Below are 13,925 nucleotides of genomic sequence, written 5' to 3' on the forward strand. Positions count from 1 at the left end.
CACGTTCACCTCCGAGCTCCATGAACATTCAACCTCTTTCAACTTCGAATTGCTCAACCTCACGACAAACAAATACTTGCAACGAACAGTGGATAATTGCGCATTGATCGTACCTGGCTAACTCCGAATATTTCTTGTCGCCATACTGGATTCGAATTGTACCGATAGGCTAATTAGGGAAGGCGGTTACTGGCCTGGGAAACAGCAAACAAAGTGAACCCACCACGAGACCAGCTCCACTTCACAGCTTGCGACGAACTTCATCAACCAGAGCGCAGTATGTGCTAGCACATCCAGCTTATCTCTCGGTCATCTCAGTCATTTAATTTCCATCGATTCGATTCACGCAATCACTGGCAGGCTGCCTCTGGAGCCTTGAGGACCGTCTGAGGCGGCCATTCATCTCACTGAAGTTCTCATTCGGCTCCGGCGCATACCTCCCTACCGTCGGCTCTCTGAGCAACTCTACCTCAATCCACAATGTCGGACCTAGTAGAATACTCGGTAGTCAACGTGTGTCGGAGTGACGGCCAGGACAATGGGGTGGGGTACTGGCCAACCCCTGCCGACACGGCTGCGAAGAACGCGAAGAAGACAGCATTGGAGAAGGTACCGAGAGCGAAACCTCAAATGATGCGATTAGACAAAGACGACGCAAGATTTCAGGAATGGCGCATAAAGTTGGGGATCTTGTTGAAGCAAGAACTGTCTCCCACAGGTAGGCATGCTGTCCGTGAAAAGGAAGAAGCAAGCTCACTGACACCCTTCATAGAGGGCCTCCCCTGGCTCATGCATTTTCCGCGGGGCTACTGGTTGTACGAAAAATCTAAGCATCTTTGGGTTTCGGGACATCCAGTCAAGTCGAAGCTGTACAAGAGCCCGCAAGAATTTGGTCTTCATGTTTTGTGGCTCTTGTCCGGCTCGATGGACCGAAGTGACTGCCGTTGCATTCACTGCAACGTTCGCGAAATGCCAAACTTGGAAGATTTGACGGTATCGGATATCCCAAGATCTCTGCCAGCAGCGAATAACACTCAGCCTCCGTCTAAGATGCGCAAGATCACGCCTCAAATCCCCCCAGGCGTCGCGGCGTCCCCGATACCCGTCCCCGCGGCAGCGGCAACGCCTCCTATCGCGAAGAAGGAGACACCTGTGCCAGTGCCCACTCCGATGGTGAAGAAGGAAACTCCAGTCCCGATACCGACGATACCCTCACGCGCGGTGCCGGCCTCCGCCCCTGTGCAAACCCCAATTCAGATACAGCCTACTGCACAGCAGCAGCAGCAACAACAGCAGCAGCACACTCCTCAGCCGAATCAGGCAACTCCTGTTCACCCGCAAGCTCAAACCCCATCACAGGTTCCCATTCAGCCTCAAGTCCAGAAACCAGTCCAGCAGCCACCCCAACAGCAAGTTCAACAACAAGTCCAGCAGCCGATCCAACAGCAAGTTCAACAACAAGTCCAGCAGCCGATCCAACAGCAAATCCAGCAGCAATCTGCTCCAGCACCGGCCCAGGCTCAACAGCAGGTTCAACCCCAGGTGCAAGCGCTGGCACAATCAGTCTATCAGCAGCCGCAATTCCTACCTTACCCTCAGCCTTACGGCGGAATTATAGCCGCAGCTCTGTTCCGCGTTGGAGAACTGGTTTGGTTCCAGATATCGTCAGGTTGGCGTCTTGGTATCGTGGCTGCTACAAACATCATCAACCCTAATACCAATAAAGCCGAGCTTCAAATTCTCCCAATGTCTCACGTCAACTTCAATCAGTCGCCAGTCCAGACGCTAGAATCGACAACGCGCCCGTTCCTTGCATTTTCGGTGCCCAACGTCAGCATTTCGGAGCTGCAAAACAAGGCCTACGACGAGGTCAATTGGGACGCCTTCTTCCAGACAATTACTCCGGAAGACACGCATCGTCGTGAGGTTGCGCTGCTCGACTCTTCAAAGATGGCCGCCCAGAAGGTGGGTGTGTCATTCTCTGTCTTCAGCCGCCTTTCTGAGACAAACGGGGGCAAGAAGATTGACTATCACGGTATCTTCCTCGGCGCTGAGCGGATCGAACTTGGGGATGTCCTCCGCGTGCGTCTTTCTGCCGATCAAGGCGTGCCTCCCGCGGCGGCGAGTCTTCCCGATGCACTACTTGGCCTCCGTGAGATTTGCACCGCGCCTATCGATTCACCTGGTAACGCATTCTTTAAGGGAGATATCTACCAGCCCATCACCGGCGACACACAGCCCATGGGTGGCATACCCGTACCGGATGACAAACTCCCGCGCCCGCTGCGCGACGAGATTGCGTTTCGCAATAAGTTTGCCGCGAGCGACCGCTGGCGCTGCGTGCTGCTCAAGCAGAACGCCGTCCTCCGCGAGCCGGACCTCAAGGGCCGATTCTACCCCACGCACAAGCTCCTGCCCCTGCTCGATGGCCAAGCCAAGGTCCTTGCTGAGGTACAGAAAGGCATTGTGCGTGATGTGCAGCAGCGACTCAACCAGCGCATCGACACATTCAAGACGGCGTACATTGGTCAGAAGCGGACCCGCGTCGAGACTATCGGCCCTGCCCTGCCTCCGGGCAGCGTGATCCAGTTTGAGCAATCCGTGCGTGAGGATGGTGCCTAGGCGGGACGCCTACGACGCCGTTAAGGAGAGATGTGTCTCATTAGTGTTAAAGGAGTATGAGACCGTACTTGTTAGGATAGACAGGCACCGGACAGAGCCCTGTATAGAATAGGAATACTACATAGACGCCGCCGTTGGGTTTTGATATGACCATCCGGTTCTCTGGAGTGTTTAGTCGACGTGAAGGTGCCTTTCCGTTTCTTGGAACTTTCATGTGAACCATCCAGGCTGTACAGCTGGCTAGACCGCATCCTCATCTCAGCCCTTAGCCAATACCCCTTGGACAACAAGCCAAGACGGATACGCCGGGCGGTAAGCCTTGCCCAGAGTGTAACATTCTCACTCCTCACAAGAGGCAATGGCCGCCAAAAAGTAAGTCGACGAGATAGGTAGGTGACACGTCCAACATGGGATCCGCAACATCCACAACCTCCAACGCGAGATATCGGCTTTTGAGGAACAAGTATATCACATACACGCAGACACACGCACACACAAACGCCATCATCTTAAGAAGAAATAACGGCACCATCCAATCAGCACAGAAAACCCAGCCACACTCCATCTCTCCAGCTCCGCCACTCCCTTCCCCCAAGACGATCTTAAATGAACCTCATCCTATGAACATCCTATAAGCTGCCCACAGATGGTCTTATAACTACCGACCGACCGAGTGGAACCATCCATGAAGCGAGGGATGGGAGTGTGATGGACGGAGAGAGAGAGAGAGAGAGAGAGAGAGAGAAAGAGAGAAGAAACGTTCCGTGGGTTCTCAATCGTACTAGCCAGCCAACCATCCATCAGAAACCAAACTGCCGGACGGGGCAGACGCGGAACACACACACGGGGCTGATGGACTTCACTTCACCACAACCACACCCACACACCCAGGCGGATAGGACCGAAAGTATCTGAATGATGGGGGACCAAGTGAACGCCACTCATACCTTGACTTCACTACACACACCAGTTTACACTTCTTTATAATTCTGCAACGCTATACACGTACACGTGCAGACACGAACTCGGCCCCCAAAACCGCACGTCAGCAGAGGCGCCGTAACCTACCCCTCAGATTGGACACTCTGACTGACGCCTTTTTCCATCTAAGCACTAGAAAACATTTTTGAAAGTGTACGTTTCCAAGACCCTTCCTTTCGGCCCCTTTTCTAGAAGGGAAGCTAGAAGGTGCAATATACGGATTTACGGATATTTGGGGGTTGATGGAGGGCCGGGTCGGCTGAGGTCACCCCCCCACACACACACCACACTCACAAGTGTACGGAAACATGTAACTGACAACCAACCAAACGACACATCATCATCTGCAACCACAGTAAGTAAAGACCAACCAAGTCGATGGACACCCTTACCAAGAACCATCGCAAAAAAGGGCAAAGCCATTGTATTCATAGCTTCAAAACCTACTCCCTACTCAGCGTTATTTCCTCCCACCAAAAGCGCCCGAGGTCCCTTGTCCAATCCGCCCTCACTACAACACCGCTCACCAAACCCAGCCCCCCAATGGAACACCAACAACCGCCTCATCCACACACACACACACACACACACATGCGATAAACCACACCACACACCACACACCACACACACACCCCTCCATCACACCGCACCCAATGAACCCCGATTCCCGCTTCCGCCACCCCCTTTCAACCACCACCTCCCGGGCTCACGGGCTCGTGGTGCCCAAAAAAAACGCAAAATCACCAATAGAACCTCCATAGCCGTTGCCGACCGACTTCCCGGGTTTTGAAGCAGCTTGTTGTTGTACCATCAGTCGGTCTGTGCTTGGAAATTTTGTAGCCCCCGTACCATGGTACCCGACAACTCAATCAGACAAAATCCCGTTTCCTGCCAACTTGCTTTCCCACACACACACACACACTGGTTCTTAACAGTTTTGGAGTTAAGACATCCACAGGTTACGTTACACTACGTGACATCGTCGGAGGAAAAAAGCACAACCGCAACGACTCAGTTTTCCGTCACCTAGGTACCACTAGAAAGAAAAAAGGTCAGATGAGATTATTCTTTTAGTGTAAAGACACCCCGAACATTCGGGCCGATAATACGTCTCGGACATTTCACGGCAAGGAATCGATCACGGTCTCAATGACACGAGGGAAAGGGGGACAATAGCCTATGCATGGCGAGTTTGGGGGTCAAAATGCCCGTCTTTGGGTATACTTTGATAAAAAGTACTAAGTGGTAGTAGTATAAGTAAATGATGATTCGTGAGAGATGGGAAGAAGGTGACGATGAGATGAAAGGAGAATAATTCGCTTTCCACTTGTAGGCTAATCCGCCCACCCTGATTGGATCCGTCTTGTCGGTTCTGGTCCGTACGCTTATTACTGCTCTGTTCTTTGTCGCTGCAATGCAACTCCTCTGCTTCGTTCCAGCCGCCAAACTCCGATTCGTCCCGTCTTCCGCGATTATGGCCTGATCCACCCCCTCCTCCCAATCCAGGTGCGTCAGGGTACGTCTCCTCTCTTCTCCCTCAATTCTTCCTTTCTTTTTCTCTTCGAGGGCTAGTTGTAAGCAGTAAGTATAGGTCGCTTCGCTCGGCAGCAAAAGGTACTTTATTTGGTCGAGACAATGCTGGGTCGTGATCGCGTGGTGCGTGATTGCTTTTTGTTCATCGTCATCCCTCTGACTGGTGACCAAGACAGAGGGGTATGGCAGCGGCGGAATAAAAGGTATGAGGTGATGCAGATGATGATGGTGATGGATAGTCGTGTAGTGTCGTTGTAGTGCAAGAAAGAAAAAGATGTTGAATGCATGTGCGACTTGAACAAATCGGGTGAAGGTCTTGTGTGCTGTGTAAGGATGGTTGACCAGTAAATGCCGTAGGCTCGCTAGTAAACATCCACCACTCTGCCATATCCAAGCGCCTTCAATCCAACTCAATCAGGCCGGACGGTGTAAAAAGTCATGGCTGGCTGTGTCATTACTTGAGTTTTAGACTCTCGATCTTGGCCTGTATGCTCTTGAGTATCTCTGGGTCGGGCTCAGGTTCGACCTTGCGTGGCTTCAGACGAGAACAGTCGACACACTTCTCATGCTGACATTTCTTGCATGCGGTTCCGTCGGCCACACCTCCAGGGTATATCGTCTTGCACCTGTGGCATTCGTGGTGCGGCACAGCATTTGGACCAAATTCGTCGCCAGGGTAACCAAAGGGATACTTGTCCTTTTTGGGCCTGAGATAATGTTAGCTGTCAATCTCGATACGCAACAGAATGGCGCAACATACGGGTCTCTGGGACAGTCGGTGCAGCGGTTGTGGTTGCACTTGGAGCACGTCTTGCTGCCGGCAGTGAAGAGCGTCTGACACTCGTGGCAAGTTCTCCTGACCCTCTGGCGCGGCTTCTTGTAAATGAGATCCTGTCCTCCAGTCTTGCTGGGACGCTTGAGGACGATGTCCTTTGCGTTCTTGGCGTCATAGGAGTAGTCGGGAACGATAGGCGCGTTCTCCTTCTGGGCCTTGAGAATAGCGGCCCGCTTCTCCCGGCTGGCGATGCGCTCGGCCTCGGTCCGCTTAGGTGGGTGGCGGACGCACTTGGTGCAACGAACGTGCTGGCAGCTCGGGCACTCTTTGGCGGCAGCAAAGGTAGCATTGCACTTGTGGCAAGTTCGGTGGACGCGCATGCGGATGGGCTTCTCGACGCGGAGAGCGGTGCCCTCAGTAGAGATCCACTCGCTCTGCTTGATCTCGAGACCAAATCTCTCGCCCAACTTCCTGGCGCGCTCCTCAAAGAGCTCGGATCGGGGAACCCTGGTGACGCCCTCGAGATCCTCGTACTTGCTCTTAGGGACCTCCTTCTTGGTGGTATCCTTGGCGGTCTCCTTGGTGGCGGTAGCGGCGGCGGGTTGCTCAGTCGCGGGGGTGGTGGAGGGACTGTATGCACGTTAGATAGGTAACGCAGGCAGGGTGCCGTGACACCAGAAACAGTTAAAAGACAACAATGCATGCGAAATGTCTTGCTTACCCAGGAGTGGTAGCGGCTTGCGCAGAAGACTGCTGACCAGTGGTGGACAGCGTCGACATGCGCTTGGAGCTATCGCCTCTCTTGAAGACAGTCTTGGCGCGAGACAGAATCTTGCCCAAGCCCTTCTTCTCCTTCGGGACCGAAGGCCCGGCCTGTGCTGGCGAACTCATGTTTGGCGATGTTGTTGCAGGTTGGTATTGGAGTCGGATCGAGTTCGAAAACGTGGGATCCCTGGGTCAATTGTGGGCTGTTCTGGGGATAGATGATAGGATCTGCAGTGCACTAAAATCCAATCGAGCAGGACTAGGATTGCTGTTTAGATGAGTTTGCGAGAGGAACAATTGTTTTGACAGGAACAAAAAAATCGGATTGTCGTTTTGTACAAATCGAGTGTACGGGTGGCGTGCGTGAGGTGTAGTGCGAAGACGGGCGGGAGGAATGGTGCTGTGTGGTTGGGTTATGTTGGTTGGTGCACTCTTAGACAGATGGGACCAGGGACCGGAGGCGATTAACTGGGCGTCGATCGTCGGCGGTTACAGCGAGTCGAGATGTGAGTGCTGGCGAAAGCAAGATCCTTCGCAAGACGGTGGTGTTTCTTCTCTTCTTGCCGTGACCTTTTGGGACGGGCGCGCGAGAGAAAGAGAGAGAGAGAGCAGAAGTCGGATCGCGAACGAACTGTTTTAGTTGTTCGGGATGAGTCGGCCTGGAAGAAGGTGTTGTGTAAGAAGGGGGAAGACGAGGAAGAAGAAGGACGGGAAAGCTGGGTAAGTTGACGGGGAGGAGGTGGTTGAAAGGAAGTGTGGAAAAAAGTGGGAAAACAAGGTGCAGCGTGCTAAGAGGCAAGGTTGAGGGAGACTAGAGTCGAGAAAGGCTAGTGCTGGGTGGAAAGGCAGGTGCCAGGCGGCTTGGGTTGGACTTCCTTGGTGAATTCCATTTGACTGAGAGTCCAGAAGCCACCACCCCAAGTCATGCAGTCTCTATTCGTACACTACGGATACCTCTCTCCTCAACTCCTCTTGCAACCTTACCTTACCTACCACGCCTACTTACCTTAGTTTACTGTGTCAATGTGTACCTAGGCCTCTCTCTCTCATTACCGGATGGCTCTGCCTCTTTCTTCTCTTGCAGGTTGCGTCTTGTGTGTCGGGTTGCAGCTCCACGATACCACGGCCAATCCAATCCATTCACCAACCCCAATGCCAGTTCGGTCCCAGACTTTACAGTCGTCCATCATCCACCCCCGGTGCACCGCACCACATGTTCATGTTCACGCCCCATGCTCTTGTTCACGCTACATGCTCTATGCCCAGTGGGTCGATTTGACAACTTGTTGCAAGTTGCAGCACCGTATCTGTATCCGTATCAAAAGGAATTTCTGTCAAGGTGTGTACGCATACTAGGCCCAGGTGCAGTGCAGCGCAGCATAGCGTACGGATACGCAGTGCAGACACAACAGAGGCGTGGGTAGCGAGAAAGAGACCGGGCAAGGCCACAAGAGACAGAGCCCAAGGCACGACAAAAAGACCAGACGGCGGCCAAACCAAACATGGACTCCAATGCAGTGGTAACACTAAAAACCCACCTCACTGGGAAACTGGTGACTGGTCACAGCACGGTGGCTCCCATGGCTCCTCGTCGAGTGGAACTGGTGGAATGGCCCCATGCCGGAGACGAGATCCACAAATGGGGCGGGTCCCCCTCCTGCTGCTAAAGTGTTTGATAGGTACGTACCTCGCCGTACCGGAGGGAAGGACACACCAGAATTGCGACAGACACCCGACAGCCCAGAGACACATTCCAGCCAGCCAGCACCAAGAATACCAAGCGTCAGCACAGGCGCTGGGACACCTGGGACCGGGGACTGGGACTGGGACCGGGGGGGTGTCTGGACTATGGACTGTGGACGGGGTAGGGAGGAAGGCGATACGTACTGCCAGAAACCTATCCCAGCAATCCACAATCCACGATCCACCTCAGGTTCTCTTGGGAAGTTGGGTTGGACGACAAGGACGGGAGACGAGGGTGCTGGAAGACAACGACGACGAACACATACGGAGTATCCTCCTGGTCTCTGCGCTCACCTCTCACCTCTGTGAATGTGAGGTGGTCACTGGTGAAAAAAGGTGAACCATCGGCTGGCACACAAGGGTGGAGAAGGCGAGGCCCAGAGAAGCGGGGGGTCCTGGTACCTTCCAATTGGGAAGAATGTCCGAGCTTTTCTGGTTTCTGCGATGTTGCGGTTCCCAGAACTCCCAATCCTCCCCGTTCTCCCGGAGCTGCGAATCTCTGGCACTGGGAGGGAGAGCGGGGGGCCTTTCACAAACCGTGTCCCATAAAGTGGAGTCAACACCAAAACCCTGGCAACCCTGTCCAACACGACCAGGTCGCAGATATCCCTGTCCCAGTTGAGAGGCACGACCTCCACTGTGACTGTGGGAATTGGTACAAGTGGATCCACAGGCCCGGGGATTCGCACGGAGCTGGCTCTGGGATATGTCCGGAGCTTAGCCCATCGGGGAGGAGGGGGGTCTCCCTTGTCCAAAGTATCTCTCTCCCTGGGCAGCCGAGGAACCCAAAGAACCCAAACTTCTTGGAGGTGTGTGTTCGTTCCTGAGTCTGACAACCATGATACACGTCTTAGCTAAGACACCCTTCCCATCGTACATTGTACTTTTGCCAACTTGCAGCAGCAGGAAGCAAGATGTGCAGAGTCTGGAACCGCTGATTGCATTGCATGTGAGGCTCAGAGACAACTCAGGCACACAGGGAGAGACCTTTCGAACGTCTGAAGGATAACGAGTCTCTCGAAAGCCTCGTGCTTGCTTCTGCGGAGAAAGGAACAGAAACACAGAACGCCTCACACGCCTCATATAAACAAAAAACACCACCATCACAAGTCCCCCCATATCGTCGGGTGCGCTAACTTGGAGGTAGAGGCTCAGGACAGGCATAGGCTAGCCTGCTAGGTATGATGCCCTCTGTGCCTCTCTAACTAAAGCAGCTACGCAGCCACGTCCCCAGGTCGTGGTCGCGCCCAGATTCGAAAGAAAACTTGAGAAGGGCGGTAAGCGATCAGCTAGCCTCGAAAGATAGCGCGCGCCATTGCTCATATTCAGGCGTTCCGTAGCGTCGCCTTCTTTCCCACCTAGAAGACCGCCCTCCGAGTAAACAACTTTGTGGCTGATGCAAAAGTACCCTACCAAGCCAACTAAGCCCTGGATTACTATAGCCAAACCTACGAATAGGAAGGATATGGTATTGTTGGACGTAATTAAAAACTCGAGAGTCTCCAAACTTCCTTGCTATGTGACTATTAGTATTCAGCCTTCCCGTCCCCCCTCCCCTTCTTAGCATTCCAGCCGCCGGGCCTGTGGACTCTGTCTCACTGATCGCTTAGAGTCGGACAGGAAAGAGCGGTAAGGCCAGACTCAGGAGAAGGTAAATAGCCAAGGAAGGAACGGGCGTACGGGACCCAGGAGAGAGAGGGAATGCAAAGACGGGGTTTCGTGTTTGTTGGGCTGGGCCGGCAAAGCTGGTGTTGAAGAAAAAGCCGGCAACCAGAACCTCGGATCGGAAAAAAATAAGAGTAAAAATAAAATAAAAACAAAAATATAAAAACACTCGAAAACGGGTTGTGAATTGGCTGACACCTTTTTCTCGTAAGCGATGTTTGGGTACCTCACCATACGAGAGATCATTTTGCGGGCTGGGAAATCTAGATCGACTCGGTGCAATCAGAGGAAAGAGGGGAGAAGCAGAAAAAAAAAGAAACTACCTTTCAGAGTACGTACGGATTGACAACTGCGAATTGTGTTACTGGCCTAGTCCCAACCTGCGGTATGTTGTGCACCACCATCCACGTACCTATCGTTCGAACGGGACGAGGGGGGGCCATCTTGATAGCAAGCCGGACCCGAAAAGGTTTAGCGGGCGGGCCTATCCATTTCCCTTCTTTTTTACCTTCCCGCACCGGGTCGCGGATATAAGTGTAATCTTTCTGGGCGGGCTAGCCCAGATTGATGCACAAAAGGACGCTTTCCCCGGCGCCCCGTCGTCGGTCCTATCTCCCATCCTGCGGTTCTTGAATTACAGAAAGTGTTATCCATACGTAGAGAGGTACCTAGGTATGGTACGGTACGGTAAACAACCTCCACTGCGTGATGGGGGATGTTCGACCGATGCGATATAAGATGCAGGCCACGCTTCGTAGGAAAATACGGGAACAGACTCCACCCCTTAACCAAACAAAGGGGGAATAGAAGCTCGTGGGTTGTATTGTTCATTGGGAGTACGGATATGAACCGAGGAAACCTCCACCTCCTCCGTCTTCCCATCCGAGCTATTCGCGACATATGTTCTCCCGACTGGGCCTGGACTGGGCTGATTTTGATAACATCCAAGAGATACAAAACCCCATGTTCACCATCTAACGAATACCTGCGAGAGAAACCAGAAATGAGCCACAGCCCGACAGGCGTTGCGTGGCTCAGGCTCCCCCCCCCAAGCTGGAAAGTGTATCCGCAAGAATCAGGCCAATGGGATTGAGCACTTCGTCGGAGAACAAGAGGAAGGAGGGTGGGAGGGAGGATTAAAGTAAAGTAAGGCATCACGGCATCTCGCCTCGTTGGAAATCCAACCTCTATGCACACTAAGTACACTACGTACCTTGACCCCTCCCCTCTCTTTCCCTTTTGACGCCAGGCCAATGGAACGAGATGTTCGGACCTAGCGTCCCAAAAGAGGAACACACCGTACCTACCCGTTCGTACGTGCATTTATCGTGAGGAAGGGGGGAAGGACAAGCGCGTGGTCTAGCGATCAAACGTTCAGGTACGAATGGGCAGGCCTTCTTTTTCGAGGAGAGGCTAAATGCGGGTGATTGCACCTTGTTCATTTCAATGTGCATCTATCGTACCTTATCATCATCTCGGTCTCCTGCTTTGCTTCAGTACGCGCGCAAAAGGCTGACATGATTGATGGCCGAGCATCTGAGGGGTTCTGGAGAGGAGAAGATTTGCTAATGATACGTACTTATGTCATAAGACGGTTTTGTTCTGCACTGGGCAATACTCCGTCTATCCTCCTCCGTCCCTTGCTGATCAAGTGCTCTTCAGAGTCCAGACTTTTACAACATGGTCCGTCTCTTCCACCCAAACAACTCTCTATTGGGTTATTAGTGAGGTTCACTTGCGCCGCGATGTGACTTGCAAACCGTTAGGCCTCTCCCTCGCCCCATCTCAATCCCATCCACCCCCCGGTCGGATGGTATTCCCGTCCATAAACCGACGACGATCCCAGCAATTCATCCCCGACGAGACCCAGGATAAAAAAATCCGTCAAAGGGGAAAATCCGCGTTCCACAATCCCGAGGGGGAGGTGTAGGTTGGAAGCAATGATGAGGCGAAGCAGCAAGGTAAGGGTTAGGTGAGAAAGGACAGAGGGATTGAACTTCCGTTACCAACAGGAAGGATTCGCGGATCCATGTTGCCAAAACCCGGCAAACCAGCCAGCCTGCTGTTCGCTCTCGTGTTTGTTCGTCAGATGTCTCCTCTTTACCGCTCCTTTATTTTTCTTCGTAGTCAGCACGTGTCAGATATGAGTCGATCTGGGTGTGTGTGTGTGTGTGTGTGTGTGTGTGTGCTGGTGTCCCAACGAGCGAGCGGTCTCACGAGCCCGCAGACAGCGGGGGTTTCCCCTTGCTCATAGCAAAGCCCATTTACGTCTTGATTCTTCTTCTTCTTCTTCTTCTTCTTCTAGCGGTTGGATTGTTTGCTTATTCCTTTATCGGAAATGCTGTCTCACTCTCGTCACAGTTGTTTTGCTGTCTCTGAACACTGAGGTATCCATAACAACCCCGTTTGCCTACTGTAGTGTACTCCGTACGGATACCGATAGACTGTCCCGACTCCCACGTATCTGGGTGTCCTGCACTAGCCACTTTCTTATGCGTTGGTCGGTGGTCCTTTGGGTTTTCTCGGCGCCGGAACGGGGATTGCGCTGTTGGATCCTTGGACGGGCTGGTGTGGATTTCTCACGTTTGGGCGGAAAGGACAGGGATGACGGGGAGCCTGGGATTTGGTAAGGACCACTATTTCCGAAGCTCCCAGTGCGAGGGGGAGGTGTGTGTTTTTTTGCCATTTTGTTAGGTTTTCATTTACTACGGAGTAACACTATTCATACTGTACCTCACTCTTGGGATTCATCATTCGCCGCGGGACACGGGACACGCCCTCTGGGCGCATCGAGGTCCAGGCGCCTGCGGAGACGAGAGACGAGAGACGAACTCGAGATTTCCCGTGGGCCATCAGAGATTCAGAGCCCAAGCACGGGGGCGAGGCAAGCGCACTGCACATTTCGTCCCGTCTTCTCCAGCACAAACCAAACATGAGCAGTCGCGGGATTATGTAAGGTGCGATCTGGACCGACCCGTATCCCCGGCGTACACGAAGTACCTACTGCGTAAGGGCAAGGCCTGGGTCCAAGCCCGTGGAAACAAGCACTGAAAGGACCGACTTCCCAAAACTGTCTGTCCCTTCCTCGCCAGATGCCCCCAGCCTCCTGGGCCTGCCCACCTCACGATGTATGGGGCAGGAACCAGAGTGCGAAGGCAGGAGCAGGAGCAAAAACAGAGACAGTGGCAACTGCCAGCATTGGTAAGAATCATGAGCAGTAAGCAAGGCAGAAGGAGTTACGGGCGGTTGAATTGATGAATCACAGCCGGGCCCCTGCGGGTGCTGCGTTGCCTCCCAAGGCGTGTGGAAGGCATCGTTCGTTTCCAGGTTGTCCAGCCTGATGCTCCCTCCAGCCTCCAACTCCTCGAAAGGCCTTCTCTTTTGGGCGGCATCCACGCGAAAATAGGTGGTCTGCTCTCCTCCCCCACTCTCATCTTACGGCCGCAATCACGGGCATCTAGCCATGGATACACATTATCGGTACATAGTGCCCTCTTCAATCCCAGCCCAGCGGTCACGACAATGCTTTTTTTTTTTTTTTTTTTTTTTTTGTTCGAGAAGCATTGGCACGGGCGTTTAGCTGTCTAACGCGCAGAGGAGAATCAAGAATCGCGCCTCTCTCTCCCTCCCTTACCAAGGTCTCCCCAAGGATCTGGTCCAAGGCAAACAGGGAATAGCCAAAGCCGAACCAGCTCATTGGGATAATCGCCCGCGGGAGACGAAAGCAGCGAACGGCACAGTTGGATCATCGATTCATCAATGCCAATGCACGAGGCGGTCAGACATCACCGCCCGCAAAGTCTTAGCAACCACGAAAAAAAAACAAAAAAAAACGCCAGGC

General features: G+C 53.2%; 2 protein-coding genes across 2 annotated transcripts; one reads left to right on the plus strand and one right to left on the minus strand.

Annotated features, from left to right (window-relative positions):
- Positions 1 to 51: 51 nt before the first annotated feature.
- BDP55DRAFT_763744 (uncharacterized protein) lies at positions 52 to 2,774 on the plus strand. Its single transcript, XM_060580910.1, has 2 exons — positions 52 to 718; positions 773 to 2,774. Exons 1-2 carry the CDS (start codon positions 481 to 483, stop codon positions 2,620 to 2,622), a joined length of 2,088 nt encoding a protein of 695 aa, XP_060435557.1. The 5' UTR covers positions 52 to 480; the 3' UTR covers positions 2,623 to 2,774.
- A 2,816-nt stretch (positions 2,775 to 5,590) lies between these two features.
- On the minus strand, positions 5,591 to 6,802 carry BDP55DRAFT_626496 (uncharacterized protein; the record flags this gene model as incomplete). The annotated part of the gene is made up of 3 exons (XM_060571637.1): positions 5,591 to 5,843; positions 5,897 to 6,541; positions 6,633 to 6,802. The coding sequence occupies 3 exons, from the start codon at positions 6,800 to 6,802 to the stop codon at positions 5,591 to 5,593; spliced, it is 1,068 nt and encodes a 355-aa protein (XP_060435558.1).
- Between the last annotated feature and the right edge of the window lie 7,123 nt (positions 6,803 to 13,925).

The sequence above is a fragment of the Colletotrichum godetiae genome (genome assembly GCF_030913485.1).
Source record: "Colletotrichum godetiae strain CBS 193.32 chromosome Unknown BDP55scaffold_3, whole genome shotgun sequence".
Taxonomy (NCBI): domain Eukaryota; kingdom Fungi; phylum Ascomycota; class Sordariomycetes; order Glomerellales; family Glomerellaceae; genus Colletotrichum; species Colletotrichum godetiae.

Coding starts and splice junctions, on each gene's coding strand:
- BDP55DRAFT_763744 (XM_060580910.1), top strand. CDS start 481: ATGTCGGACCTAGTAGAATACTCGGTAGTCAACGTGTGTCGGAGTGAC. Junction 719..772: donor GCAAGAACTGTCTCCCACAG/GTAGGCATGCTG, acceptor CACCCTTCATAG/AGGGCCTCCCCTGGCTCATG.